Source organism: Balaenoptera ricei, chromosome 8 (assembly GCF_028023285.1).
Source record: "Balaenoptera ricei isolate mBalRic1 chromosome 8, mBalRic1.hap2, whole genome shotgun sequence".
Taxonomy (NCBI): Eukaryota; Metazoa; Chordata; class Mammalia; order Artiodactyla; family Balaenopteridae; genus Balaenoptera; species Balaenoptera ricei.
Genome location: NC_082646.1, coordinates 66,378,532 through 66,401,082, shown reverse-complemented (window position 1 = coordinate 66,401,082; position 22,551 = coordinate 66,378,532). Strand labels below are relative to the sequence as shown.

The window sequence follows — 22,551 nt, the reverse complement described above, 5'->3', positions numbered from 1 at the left end:
GACACTGGGGATGGGAAGGGAACTAGGGCACTAGTGACATTGTTACTGAAAATGATGGGACACTGGGACGGCCCTATGGACTGCGGGATCAGGGCTTGGGGAGTTCAGTGAGGCTGAAGAGCATGCTCAGAAAGAGTGAGAGCTGGTTATGATCAGGGAGTAGGTTGTTGGAGTTTAAGGTCTCATAGGTAGAATGGTTCTAGATGATGAAAATGGTCTAGATATGGTGACTGAACTGAAAAGAGAGGTGAAGGTGATTTACATTAAAGAGATCAAGGAAGTAAGAGGCCAAGATGTTGATTAGGACATTGGTTAACTAGGTGTTGGCAGGGTAGTTGGATACTTGCCAAAGTCCTAGATAAATGGGAGAGTTGGTGATAGGAGATAGGTGAAAGGGATGAGGGAGGAAGAGGGCAGTTGACTAGGATGTAATGGAGTTTTACAAGTGGATGGAAGGACAGCTATGGGGAACTCAGAGAATGTCTGCCCCCATTGGCTTTTCATGTGAGATTATGGTAGAATGAAAGGAACACTCTTGAGAGGCTGCCAGGCAAGTGATATTCTGAGGGAGAATTAAAATCATTTGAGGCCTGGAAGAGATAAGAATGTAGGCTTTCCATAAGCCTCAGTAAGAAGAAGGGGATCAGTAGGGGTGGGGGAAAGTAGAGGAATGTGAAGATACTAAGGTGTAAGGAAATAAGCAAGCATATGGGGGAGGACCACAGGCTAAACAGCCATGACTTTGGCCCTTCAACCTGTCCAAAGAGTGAGGGAGAGGGTGTTGTCATTCAGGCACAAGATGCCCAAAGAAATGACCTTTGGTGCTGTTGTCAGATTGTGTTTCAGATGCAGCGATTGCTGGAGACCAACTGTAACACAGACCCTGGTTCCCCTTGGAGTATCAGATTCACTTGGGAGCCTAACTTCTGGACCAAGCAGCTGGCTTCCCTTGGTGAGCCCAGGGCCTACTCTGTGGGCCTGTGCATGATTGCTAAGAACACATATAGGCCATCTGCTTAGCTTACTGGATAGATCAGCATATGCCCAAGAGAAAGCACTCCCTGAGACTGCCAGTGGTCATGGAGTCATTCAGCAAACCTTTTTCTGGGGGTGATGAGGGTAGGGTTGGGGTGTGGGTGGGGAGAGTTGGTAGCTTAAATAGCAATGGCAATACAGGACTTTTGTAACAGGACCAGTTGAAATCTGAGCTTCCTATTCTGCATGAATGTCCCTGTTCCCTTGTTTTCATTGCTAGAAGAGGAGACAAGACAGTGGCCCTACTCTCCAGAATGCTGTATGGCAGTGCACGTGTGTGTGAGCACAAACAGAGATATTTCAGTGACACAGAGAGGAGACAGACAGACAATGTCACACGTGTCCTTTGGAGTTGAGATATAAGCAGATAATTCATGACCTTGTGCATTTTTCTTCCCTGCTGCAATAACTTGCTGGCATTCAGTCTTTAGGCAGAATGTAGACACACCTTGAAGTTGTGCCTGTGTTGACAACCTAATGGTAGGTTTGTTAAACTAATGGCCAACTGCTACCTTCATCTGGGCTGTTATTCTCAGTGAAAGTGTTTTGAACTTAACAGAGTGATAAATGATATATTTAGGTTTATTTTTTGCTTCCCTTACCATTTTGATTTAATTCAACAGACCTTTGGTGAGCACCTGCTCTGAGTCAGGCCCCACCCTGGCCACCAAGTGACCAAAGGTGAATAAAACACACCTCCTGCCCTCAAGACACTTGGTCTTCCCCTAAATAAGCCTCAGATGAGCTGAAGGAGCCGTTAGCCTGAAACAGCAATAGATATCATCTATTCATGCATGAGGGCCCAGGGGCCTCAGTCAGCAGCACTGGTGCCTGGCATTGACCCTGGTGTTAGAGCTTCCCCACTCTCTTCCATCCTACTTGCCCAACACACAGTTCCCCAGAACCATATTTGAAGACTTGCTCATTTGTCCTGGGGATGAATCTCCTTTGCCACTTTCCAGCACACTCCTTCTTCTCCCCCAGTGTTGATTTTTTTTGGTCTGAGTCTCTCTTGGGCTATTCTGTTAAAAAAGAAGTAGGTGCTCTTTGAGGGAGCCCATGGTTTCTCTAGTGGGATACAAACAGAGTCAGGACTAAGCATCTAGTAAAAGCTGAGCTAATTTCTAAGTGTCCCAAGCCCCAAAAGCAGATCTATATAGGTCCTATTGCTGGAAGCATTCTAGACTGAGTCTTGGGGCTCAGGGGTTGAATTTCTTAATCTCTGCATCTGGTACAAGTTTTTTTGAATGCTATCCTTCGGTCCCAGGAGTGGGAGGTAGTAGAGGGGGAACAGCTGCAGATTACCTTTGGAAACACTCTCTATTCTGAATTTTTAGGCTGTATAACTACTGAGGGTGGACAGCTGTCCCCGGCAGATACTCCTGCTTATGGAAGCTTACAGGGACCGACATCTTTCTATCAAAGCCACCAGTCCCCAGGGGCTCAGCAGGAGACTCTCAGCCGTCCCTCACACAGGTTCCAGTCTCCAGCACTGTGTTCCTCGTCTGTGTGCTGCTCCCATTGCTCCCCAGTCTCGCCCTCCCTCAAAGGCCAGGTCCCGCCACCCAGCATACACCCAGCCCACAGCTTTAGGCAGCCCTCTGAGACGGTGCCCCAACAGCTGAGGTCACTGCAGTGCTCCCCGCTGCTGCCCAGGGAAAAGGAACTGCCCTGCCGTCCTCATCCACCAAAGCTACTTCAACCCTGGCTGGAAACCCAGCCCCCTGCGGAGCAAGAGAGCACATCCCAGCGGCTGGGGCAGCAGCTGACTTCCCAGCCCGTGTGCATCGTCCCCCCGCAGGATGTTCAGCAAGGAGCCCACGCCCCGCCCACCTTTCAGACACCCTCTGTCCAGGTGCAGTTGGGCCACCACCAGAAGCTGAAGCTCAGCCACTTTCAGCAGCAGCCGCCGCCGCCGCCTGCTCCGCCCCAGCAGCAGCCACCCCCACCTCTCCCTCCATCCCAGCATCTGGCTTCCAGTCAGCACGAGAGCCCTCCTGGGCCTGCCTGTTCCCAGAATGTGGACATAATGCACCACAAGTTTGAGCTGGAGGAAATGCAGAAGGACCTGGAGCTTCTCCTTCAGGCTCAACAGCCCAGCCTGCAGCTGAGTCAGACCAAATCGCCTCAGCATCTTCAGCAAACCATCGTGGGGCAGATCAACTACATTGTGAGGCAGCCGGCGCCCGTCCAGTCCCAGAGCCAGGAGGACACAGTGCAGGTGAGCCTCAGGGTGGCCTGGAACACATATTCTCCCTAGGACAGTGCAGGAAACACAGCCTCCCAATCACAGGGTGGCGCAAGAGCACAGTTTCTTCATTTTAGGGTGGCCTTGAACTCAGCCCTCACAATTCAAGGCTGTGCTGGGCTCCACCTCCCATCTCCGGAAAGCTCCAGAGAACAGAGTACTTAGCCCCAACATAGATCTGGGCTTGATACTGTCCAGTGGCCTGGCTTAGTCCTGTCCTCCTGGGTGACACTAGGGACCTTGTCCATGAATGGAACTTCCTGAGCTGTGCTGGATTCTAGCTAGTGCCAGGGCAGAAAGGAGGCTGTCTCTTACCTTTGTAACCTCACTTGCCTTGCTGTAACTTGTGTATCCCAGATGGGGGGAAGGGCAGTGAGGATGTGCCCTACATGCTAGTGGGCAGCAACTTCATAACACTGAGCAGATAGAGACTTAGAGTTTATTCCAAGCCTACTAAGCTAGGAATGTTTTATATACACTATGTCATTTGTCCTATCAACAGTGTTGTTATGTAGGCATTACCATCTGTTTTTCTAGGTGCAGAAGTGGAGGTCAGAGAGGGCAAGCAGTTTGCCTAGAGATCATAAATCGTTGAGTGGTAGAGCCAAGACTTGGATCCAGGCCTGCTGACTGAAATGCCACAGAGGAGGCCTTGTTCTCTCCCTAGGGGGATTATGAAGGCTGCTCCTCTCTTTTCTCAGCTAAAAGACAATTGAAGAGGTGCAGTTTGTGTCTCTGGGATTTTTGCAGCACTCCACATCTTCATCCCTAACTCTTGCTTTTCTTTGTTCCCAGAGCTTCCTGTTCCAGCCCCTTCCTCCTCCCCTCTCACTTTTTTCATAGTGGTGTCTCCTTTAAACATGTAACCACATTTATATCTTCAAAGCAGCTCTACAGACTTTTACTTTATTACAAAATACAAGGCCTCACATTTATGCTTCAGCACTGACAGCTTCAGATCATGCTTCAAATGTCTTCCTCTGAGGCTCAGTTCCTTTGAGGGGATAGGGAATAATCCTTATGATGGCAGAGAAGGGTCTAGGGTTTATAGAGGACCATAAACTCTTTAAATGTAAGTCAAAACTGTTATGATTGCTAAGGTGACTATGACAGAGTTAGCTCATAATTCTTGGTCTGTGTTCTATCCTAAGATTGTGATATTAGGAAGAATTTAGATAAGACTAACTTTCTTTCTAAAAAAATTTCAAGCAGTTGACAATGTGTAGGTGGTAACAATGGGCAGTGCAGGGTGGGCATTAGCCTTTGCTGCTGCTGCTACTCTTTGCGGTAAAACCCACCCAAGTTCTTATTTTCTTCTCCAGGCTACAGATGAGTCCCCAGCATCTGAAGGCCCAAAGCCAGTTCTCCCTCTTGACAAGAATACTGCTGCTAACTTGCCCCAGGCATCTGGGGAAGAAACTCCTCACAGTGTTCCCCCACTGGACAGCGCCATCCAGCACTCCTCTCCGAATGTGGTGAGAAAGGTACTAACGGAGCCTGCTTTCGCTGACCATACGGGACCCACTGCCAGTCAAGACCCCAGGGACCTGGATGAGGATGATTGGGTGGGGGGAGGAGTGTCCCTGTTCCATCCCTGGATGTTGCACAGCCCTGACTCATGCCTTCTGTCCTAATGAGTCTGCAAGGTCCTCCTGTACCCCATTTCCACCCACATACACTAAAAATGGGAGCAACTGAGCTTCATTTAGAGAGGAAGGAGAAAGGGAAAGAAAGCCAACTTATTGAACTCTCACTCTGTACCTAGAACTGTGCATGGTGCTTCACAGGGTGATTTCACTTAACCTTCCCAACAGTACTGTGAGGTGGGCACCCCAATTTTATAGCTAAGGAAACTGAGATCCAGGGTCCTACAGCTAGTACATAGAAGGGCTAAGGTTTATTTAAAATGAGAATCCAAAGCCTGAACTTTCTCCTGTCTGCAATGAATGAAAATGGGGAAAATGTTTTATATGGTCCCACAATCCAAAGTTCGTTGGCCTTAGAATTTGGATTAATGGAATTTATTGGGTGAGTGCTCTGCAGGGATATCCTGCAGAGGTAGCTGAGCATCTAGGGGCACTGGGATCTCTTGGAGACAAGCTATTGGAGCCCTTCCTGTCCATCTACCTACCTGCTGGTGGAAGCGTTCATGGCAATAACCCAGAATCCCACGACTCCTCAGCTGTCCTACTCTCACCCCTGCCCTTCATCCCTACCCTGGTCATCCTCCTAGCTGGAACCTCAGTGCTGTGCCATGCCTTCCCATCAGCCCTCCATGTATTCCTTGGCCCTGTTCCACTTATCCAATTGCCTTTTCTGGTCTAGTCCCCTCAACCTTCCTGGTACTTCCACTCAGCCCTGTACCTGAAGCTCTGTCAGCTATTCTGTATCCTTCCAGCCTGCACCCTCAGTCCTGCAGCATCCCTTAGGCTATACAACTCCAGTTCCACTAGTTGTTCTGTGTACCTACCCTTCATCATGTTTCTCCCAGCAGCACCATTGCCATATATGTCTTAGATCAGTCTAACTCAGTGATACTTGAGAAGAGAATTTTAAAAAGTAAGAGATGGCAAAAATGAAATGTTAACTTGGAAATCCCTTGAAGTCTGGGCAGGCCTCTGGTACTAATGGCTTTTTGTCTATGCCCATCCTGCCCTATCCTTTTGAAAATTGTCTGGCCTAGAGGCCATAGAGATGCTGTAAATTGGTCCTTTGTGGCTCTTAATGGTTTACATTCTTACACCTGGGGTAGATACCTATCCATCCAACCATCCATCTATCCACCCATTTATGTATTCACTCAATGTTCAAAAAATATATGTTAATCTCCTATTATATGCCAAATATTTTCCTAGGTGTCAGACACACATTGGTGAATAAGAGTCTCACACTGGAGCTTATATTCTAGTGGGAGAGATAGTTAAACAAGCAACAACAATAAAGTATGATAAAGTGCTGTGATAGTCATTGGGGTGTATAGAAGGAGCACCTAACTCTGGGAGAAGGGACTGTTCACAGACTTCCTAGAGGACATGGTTTTAAGCTGAGATTTGAAGGAGGAGAAGTTAGGCTGGTGAAGAAGGGATGGGGGAAAGGCTAGAATAAATAGTCAAAGGGAATGGCAAGTAGGAAGGTCCAGAAGTGAGAGAAAGCCTGGGGTACTTAGGGGGTTTCAGATGATTTGGCTTGGTAGGAACATGAGATGTACTGGGGAATGGGAGTGATTGAAACCAGAGTGGTTGGAAGGCCTTGTAAATTATGCTCTGGAGTTGGGATTCAGTCTTGGGGGTTGTGAGGCGTGAATGAAGGATTCCTAGCAAGGAGGGACATGGTTTGAATTAAATTTTAGAAAGGTTACTTTAGTTGTAGTAAGAGAGACCAAAATAGTACAGAGGAGAAATAGGAGAAGTTGAATGAAATCAGGTAATGATGGGAATGAAGAGGCAGCAAGGACTTCAAGAGATCAGATCCCAGGAGCTTTTGGACTTGGAGTCTGATTGGCAATGGGAAGTGAGGGAAAGACAGTCCAAGGTGTGTCTTAGCTCACTGAGTTGCCATTCACCTGAGATGGGAGCATGGGAAGAAAAGCATATTTGCGGGGGAGGAAAAAGTTAAGTTTTGAATTGTTGGTGTTCTCCTGTGGAAGTTACATTATAAGATGAATGGAAGGCATCTAGCTTTAGAGGTCAGTAGGAAGCATGGGCATTGCCAGCGCTCAACTGGTAGTGGGAGCCATGCTGAAAATGCTTCTGCTTATTTAATGAGTCTCAGTTCTGCTCCTCCACCCAGTACAGAGGAAAGGAGGTGAGCCACATGCAAGCATGGAGTGGCAGTGGGGTTAATGAAGATCCTAAGAGCTCTAACTTCTCATTCTGAGCTGCCCCCGGCCGTTAACCTGGGTTCATGCAGAGGTGTGGAGGGGCAAGTGGCCTGACATTTTTCAGATGTTTTGTAGGCTTCTTTGTGGCTTGGACTCCCAGAAAAAGGAACCTCAAGGTTGCCATCCTGGCCCAGAGGAACCTTTGGGTCTTGACTGAGAGAGGTACTGCTTATACACAAAGCTCCTGAAATAAGAAAAAGGGCTTTCTTTTTGAGGGAATTCATTGCCTTGAATCTGGGATCGGGCAGGGTGGGGGTATGAAGGTCAAGGTTACCAAACAACATTTTGAGCATCTTATCATTGATTGATAATACTTTGTATAGCATTTTCTACTTTTTTCATAGGTTCTTACATGGATTATTCCATTTTATCTCTTTGTTTATCCTAGCAATACTATGAGGAAGCCACTTTCTTACTCCCCTTTGAAAGATGTGGAAACTGAGACACAGAGAGTTTCAGTGATCAACTAAGAGTTACACAGCCAACTATTGGCAGTGTTAGGACCAGAGCACAGGTTCCTGCCTCAGCCCTGTGTTCAATGATTAGGTTAAATTGCCTCTCTCTGTGCACTGCAGTGGGAGAAGTAGGACTCCATGTGGCCTCTCACCTGCTGGATTTTCCTATCTTTATACTCTCTGAAGTAGCCTGAGACCTTGCTGGGGAGAGGTCTTAGGACCCAGGCTGGTTTGGTCTTGGCTATCTTTATCTGGTAAAGGCATTTAGCCCCCAGCCCACTCCTCAGCCTGTACTGGCCTGTGAGTGCCAGGGGACGTCAGAAGTCTATCTGAGGCCACAGACGAGAGGAACCTGCGGCTCCAGGCACTGCTCCGTGTGTTCCACAGGGACCTATTCATGCTCGGAGCTGCTTTGTGTCACCACATGGAGGACTTTTGTTACAGCTGAGCAGCTGTGCACAAGTACCTAGGAGCTGGTACTAAATAAGCTGATGGTGAAAACAGATTGCTGCTGAAAATGAGAAGTGAAAGTTCTAGAATGGGTTTTCTAGCGGCTTGAGCTCTGCAGTCTCGGGAGCATTTTATCCCACCACCTTCCCTGCCTCCAGCAGGATGTTTTTGTATGAACTTGGACATTTGTTTGGCACTAGCTGTTGCCTAAGCTTCCTAATCTTGGTTCAGCCACTCTGAAGAAAGATGATGAAGAAAGACAACTCTGGAACAGAACCCCTTTAAATCCCAAGTGAAACTGGAAGCCATTTCGATGGCTTCATTTCATACTTCTTAACTAGTCAACTGCTGAAAAATACACACATTCCTTTCCTCAAAACACTCATGGAGTCAAGGCTGTACACATCACAGAGAGCCCTATCTGAACCCCGGTTCACTTGCAAGAGAGACCTCTTTTCTGCTCATAATGTGGCCCCAGATCTTCAACAAAGGACTTTCAGGCCACCAAGATGCTGCTGAAGGCTTGAGAGGAGCCTTCGATGTATTTTCAGCAAATGATACAGAAGTAGTAGGCACTCCTGTGGTCCCGATTATTAAGAGTGATGCAGAAGAGTCAAGGATAATGACTCAGATGAATAACGTTTATGTCATTATCAAAGCATTTTGATGCCTGAGCTCTTGATTTGATTCTTAAAACTCAGTGAGATTTACATTAACCTCTAGAGGAGGAAATTAAAGCCCAGAGATGGAAAATGATTTGCTTAAATACATACTCCAAACCTTGACATAAGTGAATACTAGGCGTCCCGCCTTCACAGTCTCTAAATACACTGCTACGGACCAGGTCATGGGTTCTCAACGTTAGCAACCGTCTTTTCCTCATAGTCTGCCACTGACAGCAGCTTTTCTCAGAATGTTCCCAGGGCTTGGTGAGGCTTTCTTAGGGCATAGCCTGTGTCCCAGTTAGCATGTGCAGAACTGTACAGAGGTGTGTTCTGTCCTACAGAGCTAACACTCCCCAGGTCTGGCTCCCTGAATTTTGTACTCTCTAGGAAGCCTGTCTCCTTCATTCTAACCTGATTTTATTCACAGACCAAACCCAAGATCTTTGTCTAGGTCTCCTGGTTCATGTGAAAACAGGTTCTTGTTCCTAGGCCTTAAATTTCCTTAACCCAGCCTGGGAAAAATACCTCTGGCTTAATTTTTCCTAGTCTCCCAAATTTGGGTTTTGAGGATTCTACTCATTCTGGCTTTCACTTCAGATTTACTGGAATCCACTTATTCTTTTCCTCTTCCTTCCACCTCAGACTCTGGGATCCTCTTTGCTTTTTCCATCTTCTTGTATCATCAGGGCACTGGGCAGTCTTCATTTCTTCTCTCTTCACCAGCCATGATTGTTTTGCCATTTGACTTTGGTCAGTTAGCAGATATCAACATAGTTACATCTATAGCAATAGCCTTACTTCATACAAGAGTTTTTTGTTGAGCTGGAGGGGCACTCACCATCAGCAAGAGCAACTTTCATATTAAAAATCAACTTGTGAAACCACTTGCAAGAAAAGTTAGTTCCCCCCTCAGGTGTCTGATTCAGCTGTCTCAAGATCTGCTGCTGTTAAACAAGTCTACTTAATCTGAAGCTGTTGAAATTCTCAAATATCCCAAGGATTTAATTCACAAATCTATTTACCTCCATCCTTGTCTCCTTATCTGTTTCCTTCAGCCAGGGTGAAGGCCTTCAGTATGTTTCCAAAACATGGCACATTGGTCTCTTCTTCTACTGTACATTTACATGGTGATGAGTTTTTGACAAGTTTAACTTCTAGAACAAAAACCTGAAAGCAGAAGTGAGCAGGCAAGGCTTCAGAGCAGCAGCAAGAACAGATGTCACAAACCTCACTCATTATATTCTGTATGAGACTATAAGCCTGATCTAGTCAGCATTCTTGATCTAGCAAGCTTAGGTATATGGTTTTCTTTGGAAATTTTTAGTTTTCCTATATTATAGCAGTAAGCAGAGTAAAAGCAGGAAGTCAGGACTTCTATAATGGCAGCTAACAACAAGGGAGAAGACAAGAAACTTCACCTGGAAATGTGCCACGATGTGAAGTCATTCACTGAAAGGACAAGCTAAGCCCTACATTCCTAGAAGTTCCCTAAAGCACCAGTGAACTACAGAACACCCCAGCAATGTTTACTTATTTATTTATTTATTTATGGCTATGTTGGGTCTTCGTTTCTGTGCAAGGGCTTTCTCTAGTTGCGGCAAGTGGGGACCACTCTTCATCGCGGTGCGCGGGCCTCTCACTATTGCGGCCTCTCTTGTTGCGGAGCACAGGCTTCAGACACGCAGGCTCAGTAATTGTGGCTCACGGGCCCAGTTGCTCCACGGCATGTGGGATCTTCCCAGACCAGAGCTCGAACCCGTGTCCCCTGCATTGGCAGGCAGATTCTCAACCACTGCGCCACCTGGGAAGCCCCCATCAAAGTTCTTTTACATCACGAAGAAATGGTCTTGTTAGGCATCATGTGCTCTGTTTAGTAAGACAGGGTAGTGTGCAAAGCATTTTAGAAATACTCCCCTTCAAAATAATATTTTAAAGCTAACTGCATTTTGTTATCGAAAGAGGTATGTTTCAGATATCTGGAAAATTGACTTCTGTGGAACACCACCCTATCTGTGCTACTTTATCCCCAGCAATATTATCTTGCTGTAACAACCTGAAATTTGTATTAAACTCAGGGTATGTGCACCAAGTGTCTGTTTACTGACTTCTTAATCACATCATACTAGGGCACTAGCTTTCTACCTAATGGCACAAAATCAAAACCAGCCAGCAGATTTCTAAGGCTGGGCCCAGTCTTGGATTCCTTTATAAGCTTGGAAAATTTGGGTAATCACTCTGTGTCTCAGTTTCCCTTCCTGTTAAAATGAAAGAACAGTGTTTTCTCTGAATTTTGACAACATCTTGTGGCAATCATTGGAATGGCAATATAGGCACATTGAACTCCAGCAAAAGATCTGGGTGGTGAGAATGGGGAGAGGAAAGGCAGCAGGTAACAGAGCACAGATCAACAGGATTAGATGGGTAAAGGACTACATAGGTGACTAGGAGAAGAGGTTGAAGGTCATACGATTCAGACAGGTCACGGGTCAGGCAGGTGGCAAACAGATAAAGAGGCAGAGATAAAGAGATAAGAGACAAGGAGAACAAAGGCACAGGGACATACAATTTGAGAGGAGAGAAAATTAGGGGCAAGTAAGGAGACACTAGGTCATGGAGGTAAGAGGGAGCTCCCTTCATACGTCAAAGATGACCTGAGCTGATTACCAGAGTATGTTTTTTGCATTTTTGACTTTTCTTCCTCCCTGAACTAGAAAATAGTTTATTTTTACTTGGAAACCTCAAAATACTTATTTTCCCTCATGAAATCTGAAGGTTTTATATGTGAAGATGAAGTCAAGGTGCCAGTTAAGCTTGGCGGTGTCAGTGATTGCCCTATACAGACTTTCCAGCTGGCCATACCCTTTCACCTTCTCTCATTTGACCTCTGAACAATCCTGGGTGTTGGAGAGGGCAGGTGGCATCATCTCCATTGACATATGAGCTCCTCTTGTGTGTGAGGCACCAAATGTCAGACAACTTGGTCACGTTCCCAAGTCCTTCTCCAACCCTAGTATGTTCTCAAGAAGACCTTTCCTTCCTTCCAGGCCCTAGAGACTCAGCCTGCTTTCCTGGCCCTGAAAGTTGGCCCTCCCCTTACCCCTACTCACCTTGTAGCAGGGTAGGATGGAGGGTCTCAACTCCTCTCTTTCTTCCTGTACATGAAATAAGGACCTTTTGTTTTAGTATTTTGTAGCTCTTCACTCCAGAGAGCCAGATGAAGTATCAAAAATAACTAACACACAGCATAATAGGTTCCAGAAATGCCACTGTATTTGCATAGCCTATAGATATGGGACTGGGGCCGGCTTCCTCATAGTACTCTCTCTGAGTCCCTTCTCAGAATTTCCCTATAGATGTTTCCCAGGTTCTTGTTACTGTTACCAGAGCTTTGCACCACTTACTGATAGCCTTGGCCTCCTTGAGGTTGGCTGTAGATATGGACAGGAAAGAGACCAGTCTACTCTTCAGTATCTTAGGACATGTTACTGACCTCATGCTGTCTGCTAGGTGTTGTGGGAGCAGGTCCAGCAGGCCCAGCTCAAAATAAGCTGCAACAGAGTTTCCACAATTCTTCCGTGGCTCAATCTGCATGCCCTCTCTTCTCTATCATTATACTAACTCACATTTCATGATGTGCAATAAGTGATCAGGAAAGGGGAGTCGGTATCATACAAATGTGATCTCTACCCCTAATCTGGAAAGTTTTGTGTTTGGGGATTTAATCTTGTGCATATCTTGTGACATACAGCACATGACCATTATTACCCAGAATGGTCCCAGAGGGATTTTGGTGCTCTTAATGCTTGGCACCAAGGACCTCACTGAGAGTCATCTATGTAGATGAGATGACTGCATTAAGTATACATGTAAAATAGGGAAAGGGTGAAAGAGTCCAGCTCAAAGGATTAGACAGTCATATATTACAAAAGGGAATGCAATGATCATTGGTTATTCTTATCCAAAGATAAGGAAATACAGAATATTAGAGAGCTATGTTAGTGCATTACCAGGACAACAAGAGGACGCCAAGGGATGCAGGCCAGGGCATGTTTGAGATAGCCCTTGGCCTCTGGCCTCAGTCCCTTAAGCTGGGCTCTATGCCTACTTTATCCCATTTGGTTTGAGCATTCCCCCCCCCATTGCTCTTTTTCCTCACCTTTTTAATCTTGGGATTTAGACTATACAGCAAATTGAAGGCTTTTTATTGAAGACCATTGAAATACCAAGAAACATATAAAAAGCAAACTTTTCTTTGGAGAAATAAAGGGTATTTAGCTCATCTACTTTTAAAACTGAAAATTAAGAATAGAAAATATAAGCTTTACTAAAGCAGTTAAACAAATAATAAGGGAAAAGTGTTGGAGGGAGAAGAAAAAGAGAAGAAAGAAAAAGAGAGGAGAAGAGAGAAAAGGTCAAGAGAGACAAAGAGCAGGTGAAGGAAGGACAAAGAGATGGAAGAACAGAATGTGGGAGAGATCAGGAAAGGGGGTGAGCACAGAAAAGGGCAGAGGCAAGCAGGCCAGAATGAAGAGTGTGGCTTTGGTGCCAGAGATCTGGATTCTAAATCTATAAAAATCCTATGTCAAATGTCATACTTAGTGGTGAATAGTGAAAGGATCCCCCTGAGATTAGGAATGAGAGTAGGATGGCTACTGTCACTACTTCTATTCAACCTCATACTGGAGGTCTTAGCTAGTGGAGTAAGGCAAGAAAAACAAATGTAAGCAAAGGGAGAAATAAAACTCAGTAGTCATAGGAGACATGATTTGTATGCACAGAAAATCCCAAAGTGACTTTAGTAAGGTCCCTGGATGCAAGTTCATGAACACAAACAAAGAGAAATGGAGATTTATAAAATTATGTTTTCAATAACATAAAAAACTTCAGATGCCTTTCTGAGCTTCATTTTTTCTCAGGTGTAAAATTAGGGCTACGACAAAAATAACAATAACAATAATAGCAGCAACAGCAGCTGGGATTTATTGAGTACCTTCTGCCAGACATTGCTCTAAATGTTTACATGGATTATTTCTTTTAACCTTCACAACCTTTTAATGTTTGCTGTGAGAATTAAATGAGGAAATATATGTAAAACACTTAGCAAATTGCCTTGTGTATAATAAATTCTCAATAAATTTTAGCTATATAAAAATAGGCAGGTACTTCCCTGGTGGCGCAGTGGTTGGGAGTCCGCCTGCCGATGCAGGGGACACAGGTTCCAGCCCTGGTCCCGGAGGACCACACATGCCGCGGAGCAGCTGACCCTGTGCGCTACAACTACTGAGCCTGTGTTCTAGAGCCCGTACGCCACAACTACTGAAGCCCACGTGCCTAGAGCCCGTGCTCTGCAACAAGAGAAGCCACCGCAATGAGAAGCCCGTGCACCGCAATGAAGAGTAGCCCCCACTCGCTGCAACAAGAGAAAGCCCACGCGCAGCGACGAAGACCCAGCGCAGCCAAAAATTAATTAATTAATTAATTAATTTGTAAAAAAATAGGCATTATTTTAGAGAAACTCATAGACTTAGTTGTTAGTAGAACTAAGCTGCTATTCATTTGGCTTACAATTTGTGTAATAAACAGTCATGCATTGTTGTTGTTTTAAAAAAATTGTGAATAGCTCATTAATTCATTTATTCAGCCAAGCACTGCTCTTGCGTCTAGAAATACAGTGGATAAGCAAAACAGACAAAATCCACACTCTAATGGAGTTTACAGTTTAGTAGGAGAAATAGATATTAACCAAATGGTATCACAGATTGTGCTATGAGAAAAGGTCCAGGAGTTATGAGAGCATAAAAGGGGGGAGCTGGTCTGGGTTAGAGCGAAAATTCACAGGTGAGCTGAATTCAGAAGGTAAGTGGAACAGGGGCAGGGCTAGGAGAATGTTCCATGCAGAAGAAGCAGTCTGTCTGAAGAGAGAGGCTGGCATGTTTCAGGAACTGAAAAATTGTCTGAGTGGCTGGAGTTCAGAGAATGAGGAGAGAGCTGTTGTATGGACTGTGGCTGCAAAGCAGGACAGGGAAGAGGGCATCAAGGCCTTAGGAGCCTTGCTGAGCATTTTCTCAGTGGAGCACAGTACAGTTTTATGCAGAGGACTGATGTGGTCAGATTTGTGTTTTGAAACTCCTTCTCCACTGAGGAGACCACTACTGTAGTCTGGGAAAATATGAATGTGTAACCCAGGCTAGGACACCAGCAGCAGAGAGGAATAGTGGGAATATCTGAGAGATGTTTAAGGGGTGGAATTGATGAGGTCTGGTATCAGCTTGGGTGAGGGAGGAAGGATGCTCCACTGATGTCTTCCTCCTGGGATTCAGCTTGAAGAACTGGGTGACTAGGGTGACATTCACTGAGGTGAGGAGTCTTTTCTTCACTGTTAATTAGCTTTACTAACTTAATATGGAAACTTGAGAGGGTATTTGAAGTATTTCTTTTCCTGTGGAAATCTGAATGTCTTATTCATGGGAAAAAGAATGACAGGTTTATGACACTGATTTTGGAAACTTAGAGATATTTACTCCTTGTTTCTCCTTCGATTTTCAAAAGATGTCAACTTATTATATCTTTTGTCTTAAAAAAAGGCAAGGATATCAAACTTATAAATTCCTGAAGGTTGCATTTAGAACCAGTCTTCCCACCGTCTCCCTTCCATCAAATCTCTTTCTCCAACCTGAAAAACTGAAATGGATTCAGTGCAGTATCTATGTCTTTAACTTCTTTTTATCAAGCTTTTAAGTCTCTTCTGCCTAGGTCACCAAGCAGTTAGAAATGAGAAAGGAATTATGGGGGTTGGAATATTATTGCCTCATCCAATGATTGTCCAGATTGTCCATATTAAGATTTAGCTGCTCTGATGTTCTCTGCCCCTGGATTAGAATGTCTTTGGCAGGTATAGCAGGGCTAGAAAAGACCTTCACATCTCTTGATCAAAGTCTTCAATCTGATGCTGGTGGTGCTGGAGTTGATCTGAGCAAGGCTGTGAGAAGGCTCTGGAGTTTGACCCAGGTTACCCAGGACTGACTGGGGCTCCCCAAGCCTTGGCATTATCTCAGAGAATGTCTGCAGCAGATCAGGGTTTGAGCCTTCTGAACTTCCTCCCATTTTTATGTAGCAGAAACTATCCTGTAGGACCCCCAGAAGGGAAGAGAGGCCACTAGTGCTGTAGTCAGAGGGGAATGTGAAGTGGGAGGGTAGTCCTACAGTCTGACCCTTTGCTTAGGTACTGGAAAGGGGGTGAGGGATGTGGCTGATTGTATGTGTGTGTGTGAGTGTGTACCACCCTCAGGTCAGGTGGTAGGCTGTCCCTCTCTCTCTCCCTCTCTTCGTCTGTCAGTCTGTCTCTCTCTCCCTCTCACACACACGTACACACATGCACACATGCATGCACACCAGTGTCCTCAGCCGTGCCTGCCTCTCTGTGTCATAGCCCACCAGCCTCCTTGGTGTAGGGGAATGGAAATAGGACTTCATGTGCTGTCTGAGTTCCCTGCAGCTACCAGACTCTGAGGCAGAGTGAAATCTGAGCATGGAACTCTTGTGGGCTGCATCTGTCCTCTCCCTCCCACCATTCCTAGCTAACAGCCTGACTGTCCCCTGTCTTTGCTCCTGCAGCACTCCACTTCTGTGAGCGTCATGGGCTTTTCCAACACACTGGAGATGGAACTGTCGTCTACCAGGCTGGCGAGGACCTTAGAACCACAGATCCAGAGTGCGAGCAGCCTGACAGCTGCCCCACCCCAGGTGGTACCAAGCCTGCTGAGTGGCCCCCCACCAACCGTGTCCAGCCTGGTGGGCGGTCAGAACCAGGCTATGCCCAGCCTGACAGCCAGTCACCTGCCGACCATGCCCAGCCTTGTGCGTGGCACACCCCACTCCATGCCCAACCTGACGAGTGATCCCTCCCAGGCCATCACAAGCCTGGCAAGTGATCACTCTCAGACTGGGCCCAACCTGATGTCTGGTCCCACCCACACTGTACCAAGCCTGGCAGCTTGTCCTCTGCAGAGCGTGCCTCCGGCTTCTAACATGCAGTCGGAAACCGGATCCAGCTGCAGTCCTGGCTCTGGCCGAACTTCAGGGAGCCTGTGCCCTGGGGATGGGGCTGACCCCTCCCTGGGGAATGCCCTGTGTAAGGTAGGTCTTGGGGAAATGCCATTCAACTTCCTCTGCTCGTTGCTGGGCAAAAGAGTAGCCCCTGAAGGCCTTATTCTGGCCTTAGCTTAACAGCTCTGTGACCACCGACAGGAAAAACGTCTGATTTCTTTGATTCTTGTTGGCCTTTCACTTTTGAAAGATGGAAAATGAGGATTCTACCCGCTTCACTGACTCTCTGGGACAAGGCCCCACAGCCCCTGGTCCGGACACTTCCAAGGATTTGGCTATCCCCTCAGAACTGGAGGAGCCAATTAACCTCTCTGTGAAAAAACCTGCACTGGTCCCAGTGGTCAACAAATCCGTGGCCCTGCAGCAGTACCGGAGCCCAAAAGGTGAGACTCAGCAGCCTGCCTTTCGTGCTGACCACACACTTGAGCAGATGGGCTCAGCGCTGCCGTGAGAAAGAGGTCAACAGAGCTGCTGTGAGCCTGAGGGAGCAGTGTTTCTCTCGGGCTAAATTCACTTCTCCCCCCAGAACTGACTTATTGATGCCTGTTCTGTTTCCCTCACTGTGGCCATGACTGATCCAGGCATGGCCAGAAATTAGCCTCCTTGTAAAATTCCCCATGCAAAATTTCGGGGGTCTGGGTTATAGGTAGGGGAAAACAGGAAGAGCACATCCTAGAAGGGCTAGCCTTGGCAAAATATTTTAGGGGAAAGAGCATGTCTGACTTCGGAGTGTGATAGATCTAAGTTAGCAGACCTGCTCTATCTCTTTATGTTTGAACCTGGGCAAGATACCTAACCTTTCTGAGTTAGTTTCTTTCTCTGTAAACGGGGCTAATCATAGCTACTTCATAGTCTATTGGGACAAATAACTACAGTGAAATCACTTGATGACTTACTCTGTAGTAACAAGAATTTGCCTTGCACCTGGCATTAATGTAGATTTGTGCCTCATAGTAAAGGGAATTTGGACTGGTGGAGGTTGTCTCTGATTCTCTTCTCAGCTACCCACACCCCTTCTCAAATGCGGCTAGGCTAAGGCTCTTTCCTTCTGGAGAAAGTGAGGGAGTTGGGAAGTTAGCAACTGCCTAGTGAGCACTGGGGGCCTTCTCATTTCAGTGTATGATTCATAAATGTTTAGTGTGTAAATGATCGGTCTATTTCCTACATATTTAATAGATGAAAATGAAACAATCTTTCTCTTTTTTTCCTCACACTGGTTCTTCTTAACTACACAATAATGTAACCCCGAATTTTAAGCAATTAAATTTTTGAACCCTGCTTGCCCATAGAAAGTGCTCAGGACAGTGTCTGGTGCTGAGTGGGCGCTCAGTAAATGCTAGTGTCCTCCTCTTTCCCCTCACTGCTCCCTGCCCATCTACACAGATTGCACTTCTCAGGGGAGGGTTCCTGGGAGCCTCTTGCCCCTGGAGGGTGAGCTGGATTCTCAGGCTGTGCTGAAATCCCAGCACTTGGCTGAAAAGGCAGGGGTTGGACAGAATGACTCCTAAGAGCAGGTGACACCAGTGCATGTATGGGGAACAAGTGATTTCTGAGCTCATTTTGAGGGTAAGAAGCTGGACCCTTGGCACCTGACCAAACCCTCACCCCCAGACAGCCTCTGAGTGTTACCTTTGTTTATCTTTTTAAAAGAAAGTGGCCTTCTTCCCCCCTCAGGAGGGGGAGATATGGTAGGATTGTCACCACTATGAGTGCTTACGATGTTGGTAACAATGGTGTGACAGGTGTGTGGCCAAAGTATGAGTAGCAGATATGAGTAGAAGGTGTGGGTGACAGGGTGTGTTATCATAAGTGTATTTGTTTGTCTTTTGCCTTAGACTGTGAGAATTTTGAACAAGGAGCCCTAGACCTGGGTACAAAAGGGAACCAGAGCATCAGGTAACAGACGCTGGGTCCACCCTCCCTCTCTCACCCTCCAACCTCATGTCCTGGGAGGTTGGCACAGGAAGTGAGCATCCTTGATGACTTAACTAGAAGCAGAAGTTTGCCTGCAACTGTCTTCTTCAACCCCCAGACCCTGGAGTCGGGTGTGTGGTTGGGCGTCTGGGATGGTTGTGGGAGGATGTCCTGGCTCCTGCGCCGTGAGGCATGCGGTCTGTGCGCGGTCCTCCCTCTTCAGGGACCCCCCTTTCTCTGATCAAAGGGCTCCCAGGGCCTGGCAGGACCTGGCCAGGCAGAGCTGGTAGCAGGGTGGAATAGGGGCCTGTCGAGGGTTGGACTGAGGAGATCTTGAGCAGCAATTTAGTTGTGGGATCATGGATGAGCCTGACTTAGAGGTTGGGGCCAGAGGAGGCTCCCACCGAGACCCAGGGATGTTGTTCTTGCCCTAGACCCTTCAATAGTGAGCCCAAGATTCCCTATGTGCGACTGGAGCGGCTCAAGATCTGTGCTGCCTCCTCAGGAGAGATGCCTGTGTTCAAGCTGAAGCCACAGAAGAATGAGCAGGATGGGAGCTTGCTGCTGATCATTGAATGTGGTACTGAGTCCTCCAGCATGTCCATTAAGGTACCACTTTTCTCTGCCTTCTCCTTGAACCTTGGCCCAGCCTAGGAGCCTCTCTTTCCTCTCTGCTACTGGGAGAATTCTGGCTCTGGCGTTGTTCTGAGTCTCTGAATGGGGCTGTAGCTTGGCCAGACCTTGTACCCTGCTACAAGTAGTCTGTGAGATGTGCACTAGGAGTGAGCTGTCCTAGTGTTCCTGGGGCTTGGCTGTCTTGGGGTCCTGGAATAAGTCGGTGCCCAGGGCTTGTCATCTTTCCTCTCCCTCCCTCCACCACTTGGTGCCGTGCTCTGACTGCTCAGACTCACTTCTTCCCCAAGGTCAGCCAGAACCACCTGTCTGATGCCATCCAGGCCCCAAACCTGGGGGGAAGAAAGGTCACTGTCACATCTCTGGCTGGGCAGCGGCCACCAGAAGTGGAGAGTGCATCTCCTGAAGAACACAGGCTCATTCCTCGAACCCCTGGAGCCAAGAAGGGGCCCCCAGTACCGATAGAGAATGAGGATTTCTGTGCTGTGTGCCTCAACGGGGGAGAGTTGCTGTGCTGTGACCGCTGCCCCAAAGTGTACCACCTTTCCTGCCACTTGCCAGCCTTGCTCAGCTTCCCAGGGTGAGTCACGCCAACCCCAGGCCCTGGCCAGGATAGCATGGTGATCTTCCAAGGGAGATTATTCCAGGCCAGGCCCACAGAGCTCCCTCAGGTGGACTTCCTCCCCTCTCTGGGCCTGCATGAATTACAGGTCTGTGACTTCGTGGCACTATAGCTGTGTGTCTTCTGCACACAGGCAGGTGGATGCTTCCCTTCCTCCTCTGTTCCCAGCTTCCTCCTGTCCAGATTTGTCCCTATACCCCTCTCCCAGACCCTTGCTAACTCCTAGTTTTCTGGATTCACTAAATCCTGAGTTACTAAATTTCTTTCAAGCTTGTGGCTAGGAAGCCATTCTCTACAGGGCAGGGCTAGGGACTCAGTTTCTCATGTCACCACCCCCCAAGCTTGTCTTGGGGTAGTGGGACAAGGGAGGGGGCTCTGGGCAACGTGCTGAGGGCTAACTTGGCCTCACTTGCCTCTGCAGGGGAGATTGGGTGTGTACCTTGTGCCGCAGCCTGACCCAGCCTGAGATGGAGTACGACTGCGAGAATGCCCGCTATAACCAGCCTGGAGTGCGGGCCCCTCCTGGCCTGAGCGCGTGTGACCAGAAGGTAGGGAGGGGTCCCTGGGGCAGCCTGCCTGTGCCCATGGGGGCTGAGTCTTTTCTGAGGGTGTGAGAGGCCTCTCTGGATCCCTCTCTTTTGGGCTATGCCTATGGGGGTTGACTATGATTTTTCTTCTGCCAGCTGTTTCCCTCTGGCCTGGGCGGCTGAACTGTGCCTTAGTATAGTGACTCATACCATGTGGGACAGAGCCATCAGGGTCACTATCGTTAGTCCTTACTGAGGTGGGGCCAGAACAAAGTAACACGGTTGCCAACTCTGCTTTCTGCAGAAGTGTGAGAAGCTGGTACTGTCCTTGTGCTGCAACAGCCTCAGCCTGCCCTTCCACGAGCCTGTCAGCCCGCTGGTAAGGAAAGCCTCACCGCTTCTGCCGGCTACTGGACTTTCTGCTCAGAGCGCCCTGGGCCTGGAGCAGGTCGTGGCGGTCCCCAGGGTGGGCTCAGAGTGTGGCCACTGGAAGCAGGAGTAATTTGTGCATGGCGTAGGGGACCCAGGGGCCGTGGCCACTACAGCCCCCCAGCCAACAACTGCTGCTGCGTCAGACCTGACTTGACATGTAAACCACTCCTCCTTTTCCCTTTCTCTTTGTCTTTTCCCTCCACACGTTTCTTCTTGCTGCCTTTGTCTTATGTTCTATTATTTCCATTCCAACTCATTCTCTCTCTCTCCTTCCTTCTTATCCTTCGCTCTTTCCTCTACTTCTCTCTTCCTATTTGCTTCCTCTTCTCTCCTCCCGCAAGGCCCGGCATTACTACCAGATTATCAAGAGACCCATGGACCTGTCGATCATCCGGAGGAAGCTGCAAAAGAAGGACCCAGCTCACTACACCACCCCGGAGGAGGTGGTATCAGACGTCCGCCTCATGTTCTGGAACTGTGCTAAGTTCAATTATGTATGTCTTCCCTGTTTTCCCTCTCCCCTATTTCCAATGACCCCAAGACTGTCATGGCTGGGCAGAAGTGTCTGGTTTGGGCCTGGGCTGCCATGAGGAACTGGGAGCAGGCCTCCTGGGGCCTACCGTAGTGAATGTTTATAAGCTCTTTCCCACATTTGGGCCTCAGCATGGACTCAGGAGGAATATGGGGGCTGCTAGAGACTGGCCATCTGTGGGTAACTGTCAGGGTCACGTCTGCTTTAAGAGCTGATACTAAACTGGTTATCCTGGGCCCTGAGGAGAAAATGTAAAGTTCCAGACATCCAGGAGACCCAGCCAGGCTTTGCACTCTCTGTATAGCTCTTGAGGGGCCTGGAAGAGATGGGCTGGTGGAAGGGGGCCAGACCCTCACTGCTCTCCTCTCCCTTCAGCCCGACTCAGAGGTTGCAGAGGCAGGCCGCTGCCTGGAGGTGTTCTTTGAGGGCTGGTTGAAGGAGATCTACCCAGAGAAACGGTTTGCTCAGCCAAGGCAAGAGGACTCAGACTCTGAGGAGGAGTCTAGTGAGAGTGGGAATTCCACTCCCCAGGGCTTTCCATGGCCCCACTACATGCAGGAGGGCATCCAACCCAAGAGGCGGCGGCGACATATGGTAAGGAGGTGCTGCCAGCTGGCAGGCAGGTGGGTGGGTGACCGGGCTGGCAGGGGGCACCCACGCAGCATGTACAGAGTAACCGGAAGTGAAGCTGCTCAGGTGGCACAAGAGAGTGGTGACAATGAGCCCTCACTTGCAACCCCTTAGCCTAAGACAAAGGCAAGGCAGTGCAGGGCTCATCAGCTCCAAGGGCCACTGAGGCTCAGAGCCCTGAGACATGGGTGTACCTGCCCAGGGCCACCCAGAAAATTAGCAGCAGGACCAGGCCTCCTGACTCCCAGCTCAGTGCGGGTTACTCCACACTGTGACGCCCATAAGAAGAGAAGGACCTGGTCTCAGTGCCTGATCTCAACTTGGGTTTGGGAGAAAGGGAGAGTCTTTTCAGCCCCTTGGTGTAGAGAAGGAAGGAGAGGTTTTGCTTGCAGGAAAGACATCTAATCTGACCTTTTGTCTGG

General features: G+C 47.9%; 1 protein-coding gene across 11 annotated transcripts in view; it reads left to right on the top strand.

The window, feature by feature from the left end:
- TRIM66 (tripartite motif containing 66) overlaps positions 1–22,551 on the top strand; it is an 80,004-nt gene that overhangs the window by 38,756 nt on the left and 18,697 nt on the right. For all 11 annotated transcript variants that reach the window (XM_059931064.1, XM_059931054.1, XM_059931058.1 and 8 more), the window contains 12 exons: positions 835–952; positions 2,373–3,256; positions 4,606–4,767; positions 16,348–16,869; positions 17,030–17,222; positions 18,675–18,735; positions 19,188–19,362; positions 19,677–19,966; positions 20,430–20,556; positions 20,840–20,914; positions 21,309–21,461; positions 21,875–22,093. In XM_059931064.1, the coding sequence (XP_059787047.1) occupies positions 835–952; positions 2,373–3,256; positions 4,606–4,767; positions 16,348–16,869; positions 17,030–17,222; positions 18,675–18,735; positions 19,188–19,362; positions 19,677–19,966; positions 20,430–20,556; positions 20,840–20,914; positions 21,309–21,461; positions 21,875–22,093 (2,979 nt within the window). The remainder of the gene's footprint in view (positions 1–834; positions 953–2,372; positions 3,257–4,605; positions 4,768–16,347; positions 16,870–17,029; positions 17,223–18,674; positions 18,736–19,187; positions 19,363–19,676; positions 19,967–20,429; positions 20,557–20,839; positions 20,915–21,308; positions 21,462–21,874; positions 22,094–22,551) is intronic.